The sequence below is a fragment of the Centroberyx gerrardi genome, chromosome 12 (genome assembly GCF_048128805.1).
Source record: "Centroberyx gerrardi isolate f3 chromosome 12, fCenGer3.hap1.cur.20231027, whole genome shotgun sequence".
Classification (NCBI taxonomy): domain Eukaryota; kingdom Metazoa; phylum Chordata; class Actinopteri; order Beryciformes; family Berycidae; genus Centroberyx; species Centroberyx gerrardi.
The window spans coordinates 7307051-7328919 of NC_136008.1; the positions used below are offsets into that span (position 1 = coordinate 7307051).

The window sequence follows — 21869 nt, forward strand, 5'->3', positions numbered from 1 at the left end:
GCGGCTCAGTGGCAGCAGGCAGGCGGGGCAGTGCTGTCTGTCTCTGTCCGTGGTGCTCAGGCTGTGCTAACCGTCTGCTGCCAGTACGGGGCGGAGCGGAGATAGAGGGCTAGAGGCTGTGCCGTTTTTCCACACGTACTCCACGGTCACTTGTGTAATAAAAAAAATCTCCACTAGATGGCGGATCGAATCCCCAATTAAATATGTGCCTTTCTTCTGCTTTCCTGAAGCTCAGTGCTCAGTAGTGTCTGACAGTGATTTATTACCCGTTTTTTTACTTTTACCAGCAACTCTTAGTTCACCCGTTTTAGACAAGTCCTGAACACGTTTATGGAATAATGTGCTGAAAGGCATCAGTATTATTTATCCTCGACTCAGCGTCCTGTTACAGTCAAGCCAAAAATCCCTTACATCAGTGTTTTGGTTTTGGTTTCTGAGATAGTGGAGATAGATTATGCTTGTGTTTGTTGTTGTTAATGTCAGTGCAAATCAAAACATTTCTCTGGAAAAATCTGATATGCTGCACATCCCAAAATTGTAGGCCCTTATGGTTTGACAGCTGTGTTCACTTGCACTGACAAATACTATTAACCTCTGCTTCTGATATCTCAAAAACCAAACCTGAAATGTTACAATGGACTGAATGAAGTGAACTCAAGCTTCATGATAAATCAGTCTACTTAATGACCTCACCCTTTAAGGTGATAGGTGCATACCATTTTTTAAACTAGGATGCTGTCGGGCCGACAGCAAGGGTATATCCCCAAAATTCCCCAATCCTCGAAGGACCCATTAAGTCAAATGTAATAAAAAGCCATTCAATAATCACACAATGAGACTCCAGGGTTAATCTTCCCAATTGTATTGGTTGTATGTCCTAACTATTTTTATTTTGCCAAATAATACAATTTTTCCTTCAGGGCTAATCTAGTTGTTAAGCTAAAATGTGATAGGCCACGCCCACTTTCCCTTATGATGACCAAACTTCAGATTTTGACTAGGACATGGTCCTAGAGCATGTATAGCGAATTTCGTGCAATTTCACCTATTGGATTAGAAGATATAGTTTTCTGGACGTTGTGGCGCCCCCTATTGGTCAGTATTTGAATGGCTTTGCACACATGTTCATTCGTTATATGTGAACATGTTGTCCATGTTTTATGATGATTGGACCATCTATCACAAAGTTATAACAATTTAGCTTATAGGCTACACCTCCAACTTTAAGAGTTAACATCTTCAAAACTACAGTAGATATCAACAATCTATAAACAAAATTTAAAGAGTGTAGGACCATAGATGCTGCTGACTGATTTTGGTGGTAATCTAGTCCCTCCAGGAACTTGCGATTTTGCAATAATTAATGCAAATTCAAGAAATCTCCGCAATATTTGCGAGAGCTTGCAGTTTTGCAAAATTGCCACAACTTTTCCGCATGAAATGGTCAAATCAACAGACCGCTTGTGATTTGGACCAATTGTCGCATTCGGTGTCGTGATAACTTACGTCATTGCAGCGCGCATTCAGGTGGAAGATGAACAAAGCTCACCTGCCAACAAAAATTACTGCCATAGACCGTGCAAAACAAAACAAAAGCAGCAAGAATCGAGGTGAGTGCAAAATTCAAGCTCTTGGAAGAGTTAATAGCTTAAACGGAGAGTGGGAGAGAATAGGGAGAGGCTGTGTGTGTGTGTGTGTGTGTGTGTGTGTGTGTGTGTGTGTGTGCGCACGCGCGTGCGCAGAGAGTGAGAGAAAAAAAAAATTTTTTCCTTTGCTTGCAATTTTTCCCAATTCCCGCAATTTTACCGCAAAAAGAGCACATAAAACCTTGCAAATTGTATCGCAATTTTCGAGAAAAGCCGCAGCAAAATCAAGCATTTTTGGCCGCAATAATCACAAAAAAAATCTGCGAAATCCTGGTGGGACTGGTAATCGGTCAAACGGTGTAGGAGGAGATGTTAAAAATTTGTTTTAATAATTCAAAATATCTCAAAAATTTTCGAGGCGGACCTTGAGGGTCCCTATGGCAAATTTGTAGAGTACGGTTAGGTGGACATGTGTACCAAGTTTCATGTAAATTGGACAAACGGTGTGGGAGATACAGCCCTTTAGACTTTGACCTTTAATTATAGCGCCACCATCAGGCCGATTATAATCAAAATCAAATCAGTTCTTCCTCTAGGGGTCATCAATGTCCATACCAAATTTGAAAAGATTCTTATAAAACCTGTTCAAGTTATCGCGTTCACACGAAGGATCTGCAGCGGACGAGACGGCGGCGGACGAGACGGCGGCGGGTGGGGTGAATCCATAATATCTAATATATAATATATAATTATATTTCGGGGATATAATTATTCACATTATTTTCTAATTATAGGATATTTACCCTTACAAAAAACACAACTGTAGCAATCCAATAACACATTTTAGAAGGATAAATATCACATTGAAACAAGAATGTTATTCTAGCACATTATAGTGACACCATAGAACGTAAAAAAAAAAAAAACACAGTATGATACAGTCACTTTAAGCTCTACTACCATAGACACACTGTGAGTTGTCATATTCTAAAAATGTTCTCATATCGTTTTGTTTCTTTCCAAAAAGACCTTTTCTTGCCCTGATCAATTCACTTATCAGGATTTGTTCAGCAGGTAGAAAGTTGGTATTGGCTATTTGAAGGTTGAAGGGAATGTCTGCCATCTAGTGGCAATGTTTAGGCCTAACCCTAACCCTAACCCTTCAGGGATTTGTGTAAGAGGAGATAAGTTCTGTCGAAGTTGGTGTCAATTCCTACTGGTAGAGGTTGATACAGGTAATAAAGGTTACAAATTACTGAATACCCCTTTAATTACAAAATAAATAAGATGATTGCTGCAACAAACTTTGCTCTCCACTACAGTTGTGTAACTTGTGTTTGCTGTATGGAAACAGCTGAAAGTCACCAACAAGTTGTAAAAGAAACTCTGCTATTTTCCTGTAAAGTGATACATTTGTAAAATTCCCTGATATTCTCTGACTCCCCCAGATAATTAGATAACTTTCCCTGCTTGCAACACACTTCTCAAAACTCCATGAACTTCCATGACCATTGGGAATCCTGTGGGAGAATTCTCCTGGAAAAGACAGGTTACCATTTTATTAGTATGAGAGTATGATATCTAAAGTATTGACCAAATGTATGTTTTACTTAATGTACATGTATGTGCCGTAATCTAAAGTAGTCCTATCTGGGAGGAAATCGATAGGGGGAATATTGTAATCATACTAACAGATTGGATTTTATATGAACCAGTCATGATCATTTTCTTTGTTGTTTGTTAAAATAGTTCTGACATAAATTGTACATTAGTAAAATAATTGATAGTCTCTCATTTTGAATGAATGTACCCTGGTTTTGCAGCAACAGACTGTCTAAGAGTATCTGCTGTTAGTTAAGTTTTCACAGAGGACTTTTTCTAGACACCATCAGGGTAGAAACTTGCTCTGTGGCTTTGTAATGTTGGAAAGAGGATGCAGTTACAGGTGTGTGTTTTTGTGTGTGACTGCCACCTACTGGCAGAGACGCCTGATATGTGTAATGATGCCACAGTCACAACAAGTTATAAAAACTATTTTATCTGCAGAATAATCAATACAAATCACTCTTCATGAATTCCTATTTAAATGCAAGCAGTAAAAGATTCAAATGTTCCATGAAAGTGAAATATGACTTTAAATGTGTCATTAGGGATTACCTTCTTTTAAACATGTCAAACATAAACATCTACAAAGAATATGATTATTTATTCTTAGCACTGTCACACTGTAAATGACCCACCACCCAGCATCTGAACTATTTGAGGGAATTTTTTGTCTGCTTTTGGGAGACAAATTTCACGGTTCCATAAATGGTCTGCGTGAGATTATTTCAGCCCAGGTAAGACAAAAAAAAAATCACGTTCATAAAAGTTAAATGTAGAATTATCCAAAATATGACCTTAATGTTTATTCTACACAGTGATAGAAAAGATTATTAGGCAAACATTTATAGACAGGTGATTCAGTTTGTGAACTTGCACAGTATCAGTTGTTGCTGTAGAGAACTGTATTACTAAGTATTATAAGTGGAGTACCTCATACCATGAAAGAACGCCACAAATATATTGTTACACATTGGTTGCCTGAAAAGTCAAACATTACATACATTGTAATAGTCTTGTGCTATACATACTTTTTATATACATAACTATAAATTGGGAAGTGGACATAAACAGTAAAAACTCAAAGTGCAATTTAGTGAAATCAACTCATCTTCATCCATTAACACAATGTATATATATGTGTTTGTCAATTTCAACTTGTAAGTGCCAGTTATGAGCTTCATGACATATAATCATGAGTTCCCGTCTTGTGACTTAAAATTATGAGTTGAAAGAACACCTTCCTACGCATTCACTATACTGATCATTATATAGTTTATTAAGAAACACTGGTAGCTTATTAGCAGACTTCCCAGTATGCATTGCATTTGGTTTAACACTCCAGACACTCTTCCTTCTTCTGGTTTGAATTAAGTTACAGGATGGAGACTTGTTATGTATGTATCTTATGTGAATCATAGGACAATTTATGATTTAAAAAAACAAAAAAAAAACAGGATTCAGATTTAGTTCCAATTTAGATTTTGGAAGTTCTGTAAGGTGAAGCAGGCATTCTCTGTTACACATGGCAAGCACTATCCACTTAAAGCACATGTATTGCAGCTGCATACTTTATGCCAAACAGTGTAATAATCATGTGATACATGAGCAACTCACACTAAAACCTCCCCACTAGTGAAAGAATAAGTCATACTGGAATGCAGCTCATCAATTAATGCATTCAACTTGTAAACACTTATCAGCATGACTAGACATTTGTTGATTGAACTTACTGTCTTAAGTTGACTCAGTTCTTCAGCTGACTCAGACTCAATGATCTTTGACCTAACTTTTCAGTACCTTTCAGTCAACTCACAATTTTAAGGCAGCAAGGAAACTTATGTTTTTAAGTTGAAGTGCCCTAATATTTAGTCTGTTGTATGTCTGTCACATTCCACTGTATTTTATGTCTTGTGTGTGTCAGTGTGCTGTGAAACTCTATAAATTGCCACTGCTAGACAAAGACAAAGTCCTGTATAGTACATTTACTGTATTAAGTGAAAAAAAATGATTGTGATAGTGATGTCTCTAATCTCTACACCAAGCTCAAACTAACAGAGTGCTTCCTTTAAACCACAGGGCTAGTGGTGCTGGTGATGTCCAGAAGTGGCTTGTAATATTTTACTTCCTCTGTGATCTGGCAATGAAGAACAACATTAGTGACATGCAGAAGAACAGGATTTTCAAATGGTTCATATAGGAGACACAATAATGGGGGCTTGTCAGTGCACAAGAAGGTTATCCAATTGCCATACATCTGGCTTAATATAACATATTCCTCTGAAATACTTGGCCATGGATCATGTGGACAGTCTGTCATTCCTAATTTAAAGGGGAAATCCATCATGAATCCAATGCACATACTGTATGTTATTCCTGTGATCCTGGACAGTTCATTCAAGATTTTGGAATATGAGCACAGCACTCCAAAAGCCTGAAGTCAGAAAACCAAGGCCCTAATGTGCAATGTTATCAAGCGGTAAAACTCAAGTTACTCCCTTAATCTGTGGAGTCACAAAATATTTGTTTGAGCCTTTATATGCAAATGAGCTCCAAAAAGATATGAACCAAAGATGTGTCCAAATAAAACCCTGGCTCATATAATCACCCTGGATACTGTCTCTGTCTTCACAAATTCAGTCTTCCATTCACTGTAAATAAAGCAACTACAGAGTTTGTCTTTTGATGAGATTATCAAGACTTTTCCCTTGTTTTAGGGCAGAGATGTAAATATGTCTAAAATCCTGTTGTTCATTTGGATGATCCATTTTTTACATAGCATACATCTTTTTATACTTATGTGTTTTACTCAGTAAAGATTGATTCATACCTCGTTCTGTTCCTGCTGGTATTTGCACAAAGCCTTGATGCTCAGCACAGCAGAGCTGATGGAAACACATAGCTGGAGGACGGCTAAGATGATTAACAAAGCATCCAGGCCTCCAAGCAGCATCTGAAAACAGATTAAAAGAAAGAACAAACATTATACAAACAACAATAATAAAAGTAAACTTGACTTTTATTGTTTCAAAACAGAGTTACAAAGAACTCTGCAAAAAATATTGCAATAAATGAAATACGATAAACATTAAATCCCTGAATTAAAAACAGGGTTACAATATTCAAATATTAACAAAAGCGTAGTCCCACAGACGAGAGATGTTTATATTCTCAAATTAAATTCTGATGCTAAGCATGAGTTTCAAAAATACTTGAAGATATTTATGTTTTTTATATGTTTGTGTTGTTTATAAGTATTGAGTGAAATATATTGTGAAATAACAATTTGAAGTATGATAGGATGAGTCATATATGATAGAAAAAGTGGCAAAAATCTCATTTTATTTCATCTGCAAGTTCAACCAATAAGGGAATCTATGTGATGCTGAGCTCATGCATCCTGGATTGGAGCCTCAGTGGCTCTGTCTGTTGTTGTGCTCGAGTTCATATTTTTGTGTTATGAAAAAAAAAAAAAACCCTCACCATTATAATATACTTGATTTCATGATATGTTCGTTCTTCCTTCAATGTCCCTCTCAGCATGTCATTGCGATACCAGTAGCTGAGTTTGTCATCTCCCAGGTCCCAGGTCGGCATACAGCACGATGCCAGTGATGGACAGGGCAGCGCTCAGCAGGTTCATCGATGCACTGATGCCTACCTAAAACACACCAATACATAGGAGGATGCATGGAGTTTCTGCTCGTCATTGGTTGATTCTACTGAGATTATTCGAACCTTAGTAGTTTTCCATCTTAAATACAGTGATATAGTAATTCAGCTAATTCCTACCAATTTTATGTAATAAGACATGCGTCAGATATTAATTGTAAATTGTTTTAGCCTGTCTAGGTGGGTCAGCTGGGTGGGGTTTGTCATACAGGACAATACTATAGCTAACTATCAAGAACATTAGTCAATCACAGGAGAGTATTTGAAAGTCAATGTTGCATACTTTACTGAGAGAATCAATCGGAAACTTACCAAGCATAGACTAGGAAATTTCTCAGCCAAGATACATACAATGCCAACTGCAATAAACTGGGAAAAGGGACAGATATAAACAGTCAATGTAAACAAATTTCAAGGATCAAGCCATTGGAATTTGGCTTTAACATTCTGTAGTAGATTTTTCTGAACTTTCCTGAGAGGAGTGTGCTCAGAGGAAATAAATTGCTGAAGCGAAAGTTCAATTTTTCAATTTGATTACATCTGACATCACATTACATGACTGGGTACTGGTCTTCAAAATTGTAACAGTTAGGCTACATCTTTCTGCCTTTTGGGGCCATCAGCGTGCGAAATTGCCTAGTGCAGGTTTAACAATAAATGTATGAATCTAAACTCTGTGTATACCATGTATGGTACATCTTGTTCTGACTATATACCACAGATAGCACAATATGTTTGCATATGACAAAAAAGATGTTGAATTACCACAGCGCCAAGCCAGTATGGAGCCCTCAGCGAGCGTAAGAACCATGAATTATTGCTGATGACGATTTTTCCAAGACCAATATTGAGCAGTCCGACCATAATCTGTATGGTCTGTCAGAGAAGAGAGAAAGAAAGAATGTTACACCTCATCTTGCCACCAACCATTACTCTGTGTATGTGTGTGTGTGTGTGTGTGTGTGTGTGTGTGTGTGTGTGTGTGTGTGTGTGTGTGTGTTCAAGATTCAAGATTCAATTTATTGGCCTCCGTAGAGAAATTTATCTTGGACCGTAAAGAAAGGTGCCGTCGTTACATTTCATTGCACTCTACATTAAGTGACATATTACTTTACACATAGACACATGTAACACATACACCACATTAAAGTGCATCCTAACCCTTATAACAAGCAGGGCCTGCCACATATTATACAATTCCCAATACCAGAAAGAAAGTCACAGTGGTACATATTATTCAGTTCAACAATACAATTTAGCCTACCATTGTGACCGAGAGTCAACTCCTGTTAGCATCCGGCTTAGACCTGTTGTTCAGTAACTTGATCGACAGTGGAACCAGAGTGTGTGTGTGTGTGTGTGTGTGTAGGTGTGTGTGTGTGTGTGTGTGTGTGTGTACATGTTCTGTCTGTGTCTCATGAATGTGTCCTCAAGCTGTTATACAGTTCTTCATCAGAAAAAAACAACAATTGAAATTTGAATAGCTGATTCATTATTGGGCTAAAACAATATCTGCCTTTAAACCAATATTCTTAGTCGCTTAAAATGCATTGCACTTATGCTGGTTTCTTCTGCCAAACAGGTGCCATCCCATGAGGCTAAATTTGAAGTTTTTCAGTCCATTATGTTTTTTTGTTGTTGTTTTTTTCTCCAGACCTCTGTCGTTTGAGCTGGAGGTGTGGTGAAATTAATGTTTCACTTACCCCAAGAGCAGATTGAGTATTGGCTAGCAGCCTCTTCAATCCCTGCGACACAGAGCAGCACACCGGGCTGTAGCAAAGGGCCGGGAGGATTTGACACAGTGGAGGCCAAGCACTGTGGGGGTCAGAGGGAAAACTGTACACAGCGACCTCCTCGCTCTTGGTCACAGAAACTGCCATCTTGATCAGACCTGGGTCAAATAGTATTGCAAATAATTCTTAGTGTTTCCTTAGTGTGACAATTCGATAACCCTAATTCCTTGGTGTCAAGTAAGTTTTCAGTCATAGAAAAGCGTGAAATACTTTTGAATAGTTTCCTGTGATTGTCTAAACTTTCTGACATGTATTATCGTATGTTGCAAATCCCACCCATCTGGCCCCCTGGCAGGCTAGAACAAACCATTTTAGAAAATAGTTTGACAGAGACACAGCTGTCAGGCTAAAGAGGACAAGTCAAAGTCAAACTTATAATAAAAATATTACAAATTTATACTGTACCTCAACATAACACAACCAGAAAAATCCACCCTACAACACTTTAACAATCTTTCAAAAAATAGCTGTTTGTGATGTACTTTGCAATTCTGGGCCCATGTTTTTTTGTCTGGTGGTGTTTTTTTTCATTATTATTTATTTATTATTATTATGATCTTTTACTTATTTTTTTCACATGTTGATATTACCAGTGTAGTTACAATGGAGTTTAATAGCAGAACATTTTAGGTAAAACCTCAACAGTAAACATCATGGTTTTGGTGTCAAAGAGCTTCTTTCTAGACTCTCCATTTTGCATCAGCGGTCAACAATTAAACAGGGACAAATCCATCATAAAAGATGCAGGTTTAACAATTTCTCCACCTACAGCAGCATCAGTAGACCAGAGTGCAATGCAGCTACAAGACATGTGTTGTTATTGTTTTTTTTTTTTTTGGTTTTGTTTTGTTTTGTTTTTTTTCCTATTGTTTTCTCTCTGTGAGTGTTGGGACATGCCGGATGGGCAACTACAAGTTGATTATGTATAAAGAGGATGAACATTTTTTTTTTAACATGTTCGAAATAAATCTTGCGACTGTCACCTTTTCTCGACTGGAAAAACTCGTTCTCTTGCTCTTACTATTCCTTTCTCCACCTGCACGTATAACCCACAGCTGAATACAAAAAGTTCAGACACGTGGGAAATATAGGAAACCACTACCTGAAGTAAAAGTAGATGAGGCAGGGAAAGTGGGTACAGCAAAAAGTCAAATTAAAACATCACAAAATATGCATTGAATATCACAAACTGTTGATATAAAACCGTGTAAGAGTATCCGAGGGTGGATTTCTCCTTTAATGGTTCACCATTTTGTCCATTACAGTACTTTTAGTCACCAGTGCTTGATCATCAACAGCGCACCACATTTTAATTATAACATCCATATTTTACAGTTAAGTGTACTCACCACTATGGCTTCTACTTTAGACTAAAACCACTGGCAGGGATTCTGTCACAAAGGTTAAAATGCTTTCACAGTGAGCTTAACGCGCAATGTACTTAAAAAACTGATCCAGACTTTGGAAAAGTTGAATTTTTTAAAAAAAAGCTTGTGTGTACAGCAGGTTAACATTCAGCCATAACTTGTTGAGCCAGAGTAACAGTAAACAAGTCTGCTTTGGTTTTCTTGAAAATGCATTGTACTGTATGTTTTCTTTCATTTCAATATTTCACAATTCACACATAAGGATACTGCATGAACTTAGCTTGGTTACTTTAGGTTTTCAATTTGTTTACCTGTTACGTGGTTTGGCTGAATACCCGTTGCTGTCCTGGATATAAAGTGTGTGACATTGGAGTCTATTCGTGTCATTTACTGTAATCGGGTGTACTGTAACAAGGAAGTACATTCCTTTTCTATTCAACACAAACAATATAGTCCAACCACCTCAAGCTGGAAGCTGGGGATTATTTTTTTCTTATTCACTTTACAAAGCTTGGACTTCTGCCTGTGTATCAGACGTGTACCCAAACTGACCTGTCTACACATAACAGGTCTCCAATGTACTAAGCTAAAAAGTAAAACCCTGAGCTAAACACACACACACACACAGGGAGAGAGAGTGAGAGAGAGATAGTGAACACTCTTAAACATTCAGATTATCACCTATTTCCAAGATTTTAAGAATAACATTTGTATATCCTATGCTACGGTGGAATCTCACTATCTAAATGCATCTCATTATTCATTTTCAGTCATCAATTCATTCAACAATCATGTGGCAAATCGTGGATACATCAATTAAAGTAAGAATCTGCAACATTTTTGTACATATAAATAAATGTCTGTTTTACTGCTCTCTATCAGTAGAGCTGTTACATTTGCTGTTCTAAACACCCGGTGTCTGGTAGGTCTTTAATGGAAAAACTGTATGGAAAAATTTGGAATAAACAGAAGAAGAACTGGGTAGTTAGCATGAGCAGCGATAGCCACCATGGCTGAACAGACAAAGAAAAGAGCGCCACCTACAGAAACTCAAACTTCATCAACAGAAAATCCAAGGAAACACTACTGGACGCACTGTTTGACAAGTGAGCTCTGCTGTCTCCTCCACCAGGTGTCACCAAAATAAAAAATAAAAAATTAGCATCTCACAGATTATTGCTTCAGCTCAAACAAATAATTTATTCCATAAAACAGCTATATCAGCAGTTAAGAGAGAAGTAAGCTCACGTGGCCGTTAGGAAGGAAAACACTAAAGATATTTTTTTATTGCAGTGTGCTGGTAATTCAATTCTGAAGGAAGTAGTGCATCTGGCTGGCAGGTGACATACAGTACCTCAGACTGGGGAAGGCCTATTCTGATGAGAGCATCTGAACCCCTCATCTACATTACTCACTTATCCCTTTATTGTTATTAGTTGTTTAATCACTACTAATCACTGTCAGTATTAAGTGCCATGCCCCCTCAGCCTTAGTTTGTATTGGTTGTGTGGTGATGTTTGCTGTCAAGTTCAAGCTCATCTTTATTCACATATAAATGCTAGCAGCAGAGAGAAAAACTATGCAAGATACAAAATAAATAAATAAATAAGGCAAGATAACAAACAACAAAATATGACATGACAAATATACAACTGAATTGGATCATAGAAACTGAGTATAAACTCATGAGGAAAATAACAACAAAAAGAAAAAGGGAAATAGAAAAATGCGCTCAGCACTTTAGGAGGAATGCATTGGAAACAGAGATTAAGCTCACAGGACACACAAGTTGGTAATGAGAGTGAATATGCTGAAGTTAAATCAGAGCAACAAGTATCCAAATACCATAACTTTTATTTTGTAATCGAACCAGATTAAACTTTGTGGTGAAACATTTTAATGTTCAGTCAGCAATGATGAAATAATGTCATTAAATTAGAGTAGTTGTATTTATGCACATGACTTCTACGTGTATATACAGTATCTGTATATATTCCTGCACATATGCTACTTCCACAAAATTGATCAAGCACTTGCACATACTAAGACCAGTAACCGTTTGTAAATCTGATCATGTGAACAGGCAGCAATGCACATTTGAACACCCTGCATAATCCTTTCTATTGTGTTTAGGCAAGGCGATATAATCTGTCTATGGGCTTGTCAGAAGGGGAATTTTATACAGTTCCTTCTCTGCTGAGCTAATGAGGGCTTCTTTCAGTAGAGGCTCTTCCTCCTGAATAGTCAGAAAAAAGATAAAAACATCACAAATTACCTAATAAAATAACAATAAAAAACAAAATATTAAAAAAGCTAAGTAGTTCCCATTTATTGAGTTTTTTAGTTCTTTATACTTTGAACATATCTATGTAAAGCATTGAATCTTGTTTTTAAAGTGCTATAAATAAACTATTATTATTAGTATTATAATTAATAGTAGTAGTAGTAGTGGTAGTAGTGGAGTTATTATCATTGTTTAGTAAGTAATAGTTAGTAATAGTAGTAGTAGCAGCAGCAGTACTAGTAGTTGAAGAACATCTAGTAGTAGTAATAATAATAGTAGTTCTAGTAATAGAAGTTAGAGTAATACTATCACAAGGCTATAGTATTAGGATTAGTATAAGTATTACTATTAGTATTATTGCCAGATGTTTAATCACACCTCATTTTCCATGTTTCTGTTGTGGCTCATCGCCTCCATAGCAAACACAGAAGTGCTGGTGTTGACCACAATCTGGAGTACAGCGAGGATGATCAACTGAACCTCCAAGATGCCTCGCAGGTCGGTGACATAGAGCCCGATGCCTGTAAGGGCGAACGCAGCTGCGACCAGGTTGATCACCATACTGAGGATAACCTGAACAACAGGTACAGTTCAGTCAGGAAGCATTCATGGCAAACTCTAACCATTTGAACAGCTGTGCTCCAAAACTATTGTGTTTCAAACATTTGTGAATCAAATGTCTCTAAATTGTTATCATTCTGTCAACCAAGATCTTTAAGGAAAAATCCATCCTCAGATACTCTTACACTGTTAGATAGTATCATCAGTCTGTGATGTTCAAAGCATTTCAGGAGTTATTTTGTGATGAAGTGTTGTAGTTTTCTTTTTTGGTGCACCCACTTTCCCTCAACCTCCCTCGTCTACTTCTACTTCAGTTAGTGATTTCCTACATTTCCCAGAATTACTTTTGACAACCCCCATAGATAGGGCCTAAACTTGTTGCATTCAGCTGTGGGTTATATGTGGAGGCGGAGAAAACAACAGCGAGGTCAATAGTGTAGTAGGTTTTTCCAGTTGAGAACAAGTGAGAGTGGAGAGAGAACAATGCCATGGTATGCCATGCCCGGTTGTTCAAATTACAAAAAATGAAAACATTGAAGACGGCTTTGTATTTCACACACCACCAATGACAGATCCAGAAAGATGCAAGCTGTGGCTGCATTGCATTCTGGTAATAAGGACACTGTCAGTAGATAAACTGGTATTTCTGCCTCCTCTACAATTGGATTTCTCCCTGTATGACGTCGGTGTAAAATGTTGAGTCTAGAACCTACCTTTTACCATTGATGTTTTAGATATCTGAAAAAAAAATCTGCTATTAAACTCCATTGCAGCTGCACTGGAAATATCTCAGCTTGACGTCACATTGTCTACGTTTGGCCAGTTATCCGTGGGAATAGGAAAACTACACCACCAAACAACAAAATGGCCCAGAAATGCAAGGTACATCGCCAAAAGCAGTTTTTCAACAGTCTTACAGTGTTTTAAAGTGGATTTTTCCTTTAAACTACCTACTATCCAAAAATACCACCATTTTGTTTTTTTTGTTTTTTTTGCACTATCACTCATTTTGTAATTGTAGGTGTCACTTTTTTTCAAATGATGGATATGTAAATCAAATCAAAACAGACACACAAAATAATCACACAGAGTGCACCATTATAAATTCCTCATACTGAGCAAATCCAAAGCAGGTGGAGGCTGAGTTGGTGGTGAAAAAGGCAGCAGCAGCAGCAGCAGTAAGCAACAAGGCAGCAAGCAGCAGAAACAGCAATTGTGTTATTTAATATCGTGTGTTGATTTCACAGTGACCTTAGTGTTGTATTTGCCCTTTATTTTCCACAGTGCAAGTGACATAGCAACCAACTATTTATAAACCTATGATTTGCTGAAGGTGATTTTGCAGCAAGATTATTTCTAGGTGAAGGAATTTAAGGATGATAAATCAGTCCAGGGGTTCTCAAACATTTTCATGTCACAGAACCCCCAAATAGACACGTATTAGACCACGGACCCACACTTAAGATTTTTTTCCCAGGGATCCATACATGGGAAGATTTTTGCCTGAAACCTATGATGACAACAGTGATTCTAATACATTCTCAAATTAATAATAATTTTCTAAGTGAATTAAATTATCAGGAACTTAACCTACTCCTCATTTCGCCCCTGGATCCCCTTCAAGGACCCCTGGAGGTTCCTGGGCCGCACTTTGAGAACCACTGAGTTCAATACTGTTGCCAGAACGTGCAACAGGAAAGCACATGCTGAAAACGGCAAATTATAACCAAACTTTTCATCTATTGGTCATCATTAGTTGTTGTAGCATCCCTTCTAACTCCCTTTAAATTGATATTCTGTGTTGCCAAAAGTGTCAAATGCTTTCTGTACATACAGAGAGCGTTTAATGTCTAATGTTGTGCATTTTCACTGATTCTGCTCTCACCAATATATTTTTCCTTCATCTCATTTTCCAATAAGGGCTTTTATATTATCTTCAGTTTGATTGTGTGGTCTTAATGGATTTTTTTTTATTTATTTTTTTTACTTTTGCACGAATCCCTTTGTTTAATGATAGATCACCATGCCAGTGTGATCTGCTTCAAGAGATTGCTGCTGTGCACAACCAATCTCGCTTAAACCGGTTCAGTCTGAAAATAGGTGTGCGGTTTAGTCCAGATGCAAACCTTCAGTGTTAATAAAATAATGTAGTGGGTACAGTGAGAAGAAGGACCAAGGTCTGAACTCTTTGTGCTTACTCACCAAGCACATGCAGGGGCGTTCTTCTGCAAGAATACTCACCATGCCAGATGTAAGGAACTACATTGGGACAAAATTCAAAAGATCAGATATCACAAAGTCTAGGCTGCGTAGCAAGATTGGTCTGAGTTGTGTCACGATAAAACTATACATGTAAACAATATGTAAACAATAATGTGATCCCCATAGGGAAAAGCCAAGATCTATTTAGGCCCCTATTTGGCCCCTCATCCTGCTTGTCCGCTATGGGACTACTGCCTTTCATGTGACTTTGATTGTAGCTATGCCTCCATGTGCGTATTTTACTACATATTGTTTGTTTGCAACTTTTATGTTTGTCATCAATGCTGGTTTCAAGGCCACGTTTCTTGACCAAGAGATTTCCCTAAAATCCCACCGGAAATATCTGGTCGAATAAAAGGTTAAAAAAATAAAAAACAATGAAAGAGGACATCTCACCACAAAGCCGAGCCATGTCATGTTAGAAGCTGCACCGTTATCAGAATGTCTGAGCGAGGCAACCAGAAACATTCCTACTAGGCCAATCAGCATTTGCACAGCCTATATGGAGAGAACAGATGATCATGACGTTATCTAAAACAGTGTGTGTGTGTGTGTGTGTGTGTGTGTGTGTCATATTCCACAGTAAACGGGAGGGTGGACAGGGGGGTTCCTAACTTTGAATGGACATATATTCCCCCTGGCACGTGAGTCAGATCCTAGTTTCCTGGGCTTCAAGAGGAAACCCAGTGGAAAGCTGGACAGTCGCTTCGGTGTGTGTGGTTGGACTGGCCTGACTTGAACGACCTATGTGGCTGGGCAAAAGTTACTCTGGAGTGGGTAGGGTCTAACTCCGAGGCAGTGAATGTCTCGGAGGAGGTTATATCTGACCCCAGTGTCTCTGTGAGAGCGACTGTGAATGTCGGCGGAACAGAACATCAACTTCCACTAACAAATGCCCGAGGTCGCCTCTTGAGGGCGCAACAGCAGAGACAACGGCAACACTGGACTGAGTTGAAACTTCAAGGGAAGCTAGCATGTCTCCCTGATGCAGATCACTCTGTCTCCCACACAGTGTTTAAAAGTGTAGCTATAGATGAGAGCATTGTCATCTTCACTATAAAAGCAAGATTACAGGTTTTACCAACTAAGCTTAATCTTTCCATCTGGCTTCCTGACAGTCATGCTCCTCACTGTAAACACGTGTGTGTGTGTGTGTGTGTGTGTGTGTGTGTGACAGAGACAGAGCATGCAATGAGAGCTTGTCAAACTGGTTGGTACGTTAGTGATAATCTCTGAACTCTCTCTCAGTTTCTTAGAAGCTGATTTTTACTGCACCCATGTCCGATATCTGTATCGTAACTGATTCAATATAGTTGCATCAGCCATATATACTATATATGTATTTATTCATTGATTCATGATATTCATCTAATGTTTAGTATTTTTCTACCAGGTGAACTGTTTTTAATACTATGGAATCATGTGATCAGGAATCAAAATTATAAATCGACTGCAGGTGGTGGTTGTGACTGATCTATCTGATGAAGAAAACATTGTGTTCAGATGTGGCAAGATAAATAAATACAGCATGTGAGAGTGCTGGCAGCAGTGTGCAGCGTTCTCCTTCTTTAACTCTTTAATGTGAAGCCGTTTGATTTTCAGTGCATTTTGGGGTTCAGCAAAGTGTTTCTCTCTACAGTTTCTGATTGTGTATGGAGGAGCGGCGGCGTCACTTACTCCTAGAGCTCTGTGATATCGGACTCGGAGAGGGCGGCTCTGATCCTCAGACACGCCGCTTTTCACTGTGTTGCAGCACCTGTTCCAAATTATTTGACACAGCGGTGGCCAACAGCTCCCGGGGTCAGAGGTCACCGTGACCTTGACCAGCCCCTCCTCCGTGGTCACAGTCAGCGACATCCTGACCACCTTCAGCAAAACAACTGTCATATAAAAGTAGAAGAGAACAAAGACTTTGTAAGACAGCTGTAGCCTGAGGGTCTTTAGTGAAGTAGGAGGCTGACTCAGAAGGCAAGTTGAAGGTCCCACAGGTGGACATTTATTTACAGTGCAACCAGGACAAATCTCCCAGGCATTCACCACTTGAGGGGTGAGCAATATTAACAGCTTTTACACAGATATTATTAACCATAGAGTTCTGTTACGCAGGATCTCCCATTTTCCTACCGTACCTGAATGCATCACAAAATACATAAATACTCTCCCTTAGCATAAACACAATACACATGTTAACAAAATAAGAACCCCCCTCCGACATGGAGTCATTTCCTGCAGCAGGTAAGTGTACTCGGTGAACAAAGAAAATATAACTTAGAAAATTATGTAACGAAAACAGCAATAAAGGTAACTGAAATAGCAACAATGTTTGTCTGTCATTACTGTGTTAGCCTGAAAATATGGGCGATGGAAATCTCAAAAAAACATAATGCTAAACACAAACAGACCCGGGGTAGTTATGTGCGAGATAATATATGAGTGACAAATGGTGCGGCCGTACCCACTTTGTCACGGACTCAATGAAAGGAGTACTGTATTGTGCACCAATAACTTTCAACTCTTAACCCAGGCTGCTTTTAGGTCGTTATGGGAGTTTACCTGACTATCAGGTTCCTGTATATGAAAGCAATGTTTAACTTTTAACAATGAAAAGAAAAGTTGTAAAGTTAATTACAAGTCACGGAGCAGTTATGTTACAGCCAAGCAGGGTTATGTTTTATTTAATAATGTGTGTCATTTTATTTTCAGTTTCAGCATCAATTAAAATTTATTTGTATTTCTTATAAGTAAAAGGATTTTTCAGTCTGTCTACTGGCAAAAGTGGATTAACAGAGTGATTTTTATTGTTTCTCATATTGATGTTGATGACTGAGAAAGTCAATATACTATGCTGGGTGAGAAAATGGACATAAAATAAGGCTTCTCTGGAGCATCGATTTCAAATAGGCAATTCAAGAATCAAAAAACTTGAAATCCGCACTCAGATATCTTGATTTATTTATTTTACATGTTTCAAATAAATGTAGGTTGAATGTACTCTACTTGAGAGATTTCATTCATTTTTTAAAAGTTGGAAAACATTTGTAACAAAACATTTTGTCATGTTCAACTATAATGAACTCTTTCATTATAATCACACTTAAATCAGTTACAGAGTGCCTTACCTAAAATAAAGCTATCACAAGTAAAATCCAATATGGTGACCAATAAAAATATCAGACATGAACTAAAAACAGTGTTACGGAACAAAAAAAGGAAGAATAGGTACAAATTATATGCGTATGTTTGAATAACTTCTATCTGGTTATTGCAGAAGAGCAAATTATACAATGTTTATAATCTTATTTCACAAAATTGTATTAAAATTGGATTGTCACAATACTTATAATATAAAAAAAGCATGAAAAACTGAGCTCACCTGGTGTTAGAAGGGGTAGTTAGCTTGTCACTGCAACAAATATTTGTTTTGCCTATGAGGAAGTACCTCAAACGTTTATCATTTCCAGGCAGACGTTGCCCTCTTGGCAGGCGTAACAGGATTGATTTGTTTTTCATGATATGTGTGTGTGGGTGTGTGTGTGTGCTGTAACAGGGCCATGGATCATATATCTGACACTGAGCCCAAATGTGACTTTATATGACTCATATACTAAAAAGCTGACAATTAAAAGGCACATTCAGAATTTTATAGCCTTATGCATTTGATCATGAACAAACACTCCTTTCAGAGCAATGTCTTGAATAACAAGACTAGATGTGTCTATAATGGCTGGGCCATTCTGGTTCTACAGGAAATGGACTGTTTATAATCCTAAGAAAATTTTTTATCTTTTTTAAAGCCTTAGTTATTTGGGCTACATGTTATAGCCTAAATTGTACTTATCAGCACCTACTACATTTGGCAAGTCATCGGAATCACTTCTCCTCTTTTGCATAATGTGTTGGAGAAAGTGGGACAGATGGAGCATGGGTCCGGTCGGGACCGCGTACTGCCTCCATAAGGAGAGGAGCCGGCGAGGGACTTCAGAGGGGACCAAACTGGGAAAGAAACAATGTGAGGAGGCAGAAGAAGCAGCTGGCCATCAGAGCAATGAGAGAGAGGATTGCATGTATGGAGAGGGAAAGGGAGGAGAGTTGGTGGAGCGGAGAGAGCACGCCAGGATGAATCTCCCCATCTCTCGCCAACTTCTGGGGGGTCATCGCCTCCCATCATCCCCTACTACCCCTCTGACTTCTCCTCTCCAGCATCGCCTGACACCTCTGGAGCTGACCAGGTGTAGGCCTCCAGCTACATCCAACAGATTCCCAGCTAAACAGCCTCTCCCCATCTTTCCCCTTGCCTCCTTTTCGTCTTATGGGACTGTAAGGCCCTGTGCAAGCCTTCTATGTGACCTAAAGTGTTGCCTGTACAAGCTGCTTCTACCTCTGCTTCCCCCTCATCACAACCGACGAAAAGCAAGAACATAAGACCACACGGTTGAATTGAACTGGTGATACACATGAACTTAGTGAGCACGTGGAAAAAATAAAAAATGTCACACTCGTCTTGTAACTTGTGTGTGTTAGAGGGCGAAGCCTGTGTGAAATAGAACGATAGTTACGTCTTGTAACTCTAGTTCTATGATCACAGGCGGAGCCCTCTAACAGCCCGCCCTGCCGCTCCACGAGTCGCTGAAGACTTAGTGGATGCTGAATGAGGGGCCGCTCGCCATTTATAGTGCGAGGCCCCATAGAGGGTGTATAGGCCGCCTGTGATCATAGGGCTAGAGTTACAATACGTAACTATCGTTCTTAAGGGCCTAGCCTAACTACAGGACAAGTAATGATGATGGTGATCAAGTAAAGCAAATGTTAACACATTTCTCACCTCTTTTATTCATTTACCTTCAAAGTCATGGGAAATCCCTTATTTACATAACCACTGCTGCAGGTAAATCCCCTCTTATTTTGAACCACCACACTTATCTTTTCCATTCTGTGGTCACAGCAAATAGAACACAAACACCAAGTTGGTGTTATTCCCCCCAGCCCACGCTCAGTCACAGACACCGAGTAAAACAAGCCACAGCTGTAAATACAATAGTTTAAAAACTTTTTTTCTATCAACTGTCATAACAATAAATTGTCAAAAGGATGCTGCAGCTAAAATCAGTTTGGTCTCATGAAAGTTCAAGAAATGTGCACAAAGTAAAATGCAAGTAACCGTAACTTTAACCTCAACCAAAGTTGTTTTACTAGTGTGATGGCCACATCTACAGCCACACACTGAATGTCGGTGAACACTCCTCCTACACTCCACTCACCTCTTGGTTAATTTACTTTGTTTCATTTAATCATTACATTTTGCACGTTTAGTCACAATGCAATGCTCATAGTTGATATTGTATGTTTTATATTGTTACTTTGTTTCAGTTTGTTTCATTGTTCTAATTATTATTTCTTTGAGTTACCGGTGCTGAGGAGTGGTGTCTAGTCCATGGAGTAAAAGATGCGTGAACTGCAGCTGTGCATCTAAGAAGCTGGAAGCCGGGCCTGGGCAGTACCATTACTCGCCACAACATGGGGGGAACTGCTTTAATGAAGATTTCTTCAGTTCTCACCTTAGTTGTTAATAATAATTTATTATTATTATTACAGTTGCATATTCTTTTGTTTAGATATTATTTGTTTAGTTAAGAACAGATGGCCATGTTATGTAGACTATTATTTGTTTAGTCAATGTCTATCCCCCCTCTGTTTTATTTGGTCTGATCAGCCACTATAAATGTTCCCCAGTGTGTAATTTTTTTTAGGTCAGTTTGTTCTGTTCAGTTGTGTTTACTTTGGAATTGTTTGAGTTAAATTCTGTTCAGTTGACCTCTTTTATGGGCCCAGAATTAGCCTATTGCTTATTGTTCATCTTGCTTTTTGTATTTATGTTATGTACTTTGAGTTTGGGTAATAAAACCCTGTATTTTTGAAAAATACCTCTGCAACCCCTTTGCCTGCTTGCTTAGTCCCTCACAACTAGCCTAAACGTTACCGTTAGCTAACCTTTTCATGTGATGAGTTGAAAATGTTGTGTCGAATTGGTGCTGTATAGTCACATAATCCATTGGTCGTGGAGGAACATAATCTTCACGTTATTAGAGCTCACAACATTTAATCAGCTTTTCAGAGTTTGTGGTCATTTCACTAAATTTTGTGAGACTGTCCCATGCACAGAATCCCATATTCCCCTTAAAAATGTTAATCTTGTCTTAGTGATATAAAGTAAATTTGATTTCTTATTGCGAGTGTTATAAGATCATCACAAGCATCGTAATGAACACCCATTCAAATTCATTACAATGACCTGATATGAAAATATAAGAAGCTGGAAACAAGAAATCCATATTTCACTAATGTCATGCGCAAGAAACAGTTTTTATATACCATGAAGAAAATAAAGGCTTCATTTCAAAATCCAGTTTTGGAAAGAAAAATAAAAGCTATAGGTGTCAATCTATATTCCAAAAATACAGATGATTTTATCCCCCAAAACCAAACTATTTTGTAAGATAATTCTTAAGATGACACATAACTTTGAATACCAGTAACCTATAATGTGTTTTACTTTCATGCCGCTAATCATTTCATGACTGTATGTGTCAATGTTGTTTTTTTTTTGTTTTTTTTTGTTTCTTACTTTGAATATTGGTGGAAAGAAGATATTGATATTTCAGTAACGTAAAACATTTCTTTAATGCCTTGAACTAAAACCCAGCACAGTAGTGTGTTTTAAGCACCAGGACTTGTGATGTTGAAT

The 21869-nt window shown here is 38.2% G+C and overlaps 2 protein-coding genes across 2 annotated transcripts; both read right to left on the reverse strand.

Moving 5' to 3' along the window:
• Window positions 1-5256: 5256 nt before the first annotated feature.
• Window positions 5257-8740, reverse strand: LOC139917897 (membrane-spanning 4-domains subfamily A member 15-like). Its single transcript, XM_071907129.2, has 6 exons — window positions 8564-8740; window positions 7626-7736; window positions 7173-7229; window positions 6763-6849; window positions 6019-6141; window positions 5257-5325 (listed from the first exon to the last, which is right to left on the reverse strand). The coding sequence occupies exons 1-6, from the start codon at window positions 8738-8740 to the stop codon at window positions 5257-5259; spliced, it is 624 nt and encodes a 207-aa protein (XP_071763230.2).
• A 2460-nt stretch (window positions 8741-11200) lies between these two features.
• On the reverse strand, window positions 11201-20548 carry LOC139917882 (uncharacterized). The gene is made up of 6 exons (XM_071907104.2): window positions 20533-20548; window positions 16805-17007; window positions 15524-15625; window positions 15068-15124; window positions 12683-12877; window positions 11201-12256 (listed from the first exon to the last, which is right to left on the reverse strand). Exons 2-6 carry the CDS (start codon window positions 16982-16984, stop codon window positions 12173-12175), a joined length of 618 nt encoding a protein of 205 aa, XP_071763205.2. The 5' UTR covers window positions 16985-17007; window positions 20533-20548; the 3' UTR covers window positions 11201-12172.
• Between the last annotated feature and the right edge of the window lie 1321 nt (window positions 20549-21869).

Bases quoted from the DNA above. Each gene is read 5' to 3' on its own strand.
- LOC139917897 (XM_071907129.2), bottom strand. From the start codon at position 8,740: ATGGCAGTTTCTGTGACCAAGAGCGAGGAGGTCGCTGTGTACAGTTTT. The intron at 6,850-7,172 runs GTAAGTTTCCGA...GGTGTGTTTTAG, and splicing joins AATTTCCTAGTCTATGCTTG to GTAGGCATCAGTGCATCGAT. The intron at 5,326-6,018 runs GTATGAATCAAT...CTTCATTGCCAG, and splicing joins ACCAGCAGGAACAGAACGAG to ATCACAGAGGAAGTAAAATA.
- LOC139917882 (XM_071907104.2), bottom strand. From the start codon at position 16,984: ATGTCGCTGACTGTGACCACGGAGGAGGGGCTGGTCAAGGTCACGGTG. The intron at 15,125-15,523 runs GTGAGATGTCCT...GTCCCAATGTAG, and splicing joins TGACATGGCTCGGCTTTGTG to TTCCTTACATCTGGCATGGT. The intron at 12,878-15,067 runs GTGAGTAAGCAC...CCTGTTGTTCAG, and splicing joins AACGCCCCTGCATGTGCTTG to GTTATCCTCAGTATGGTGAT.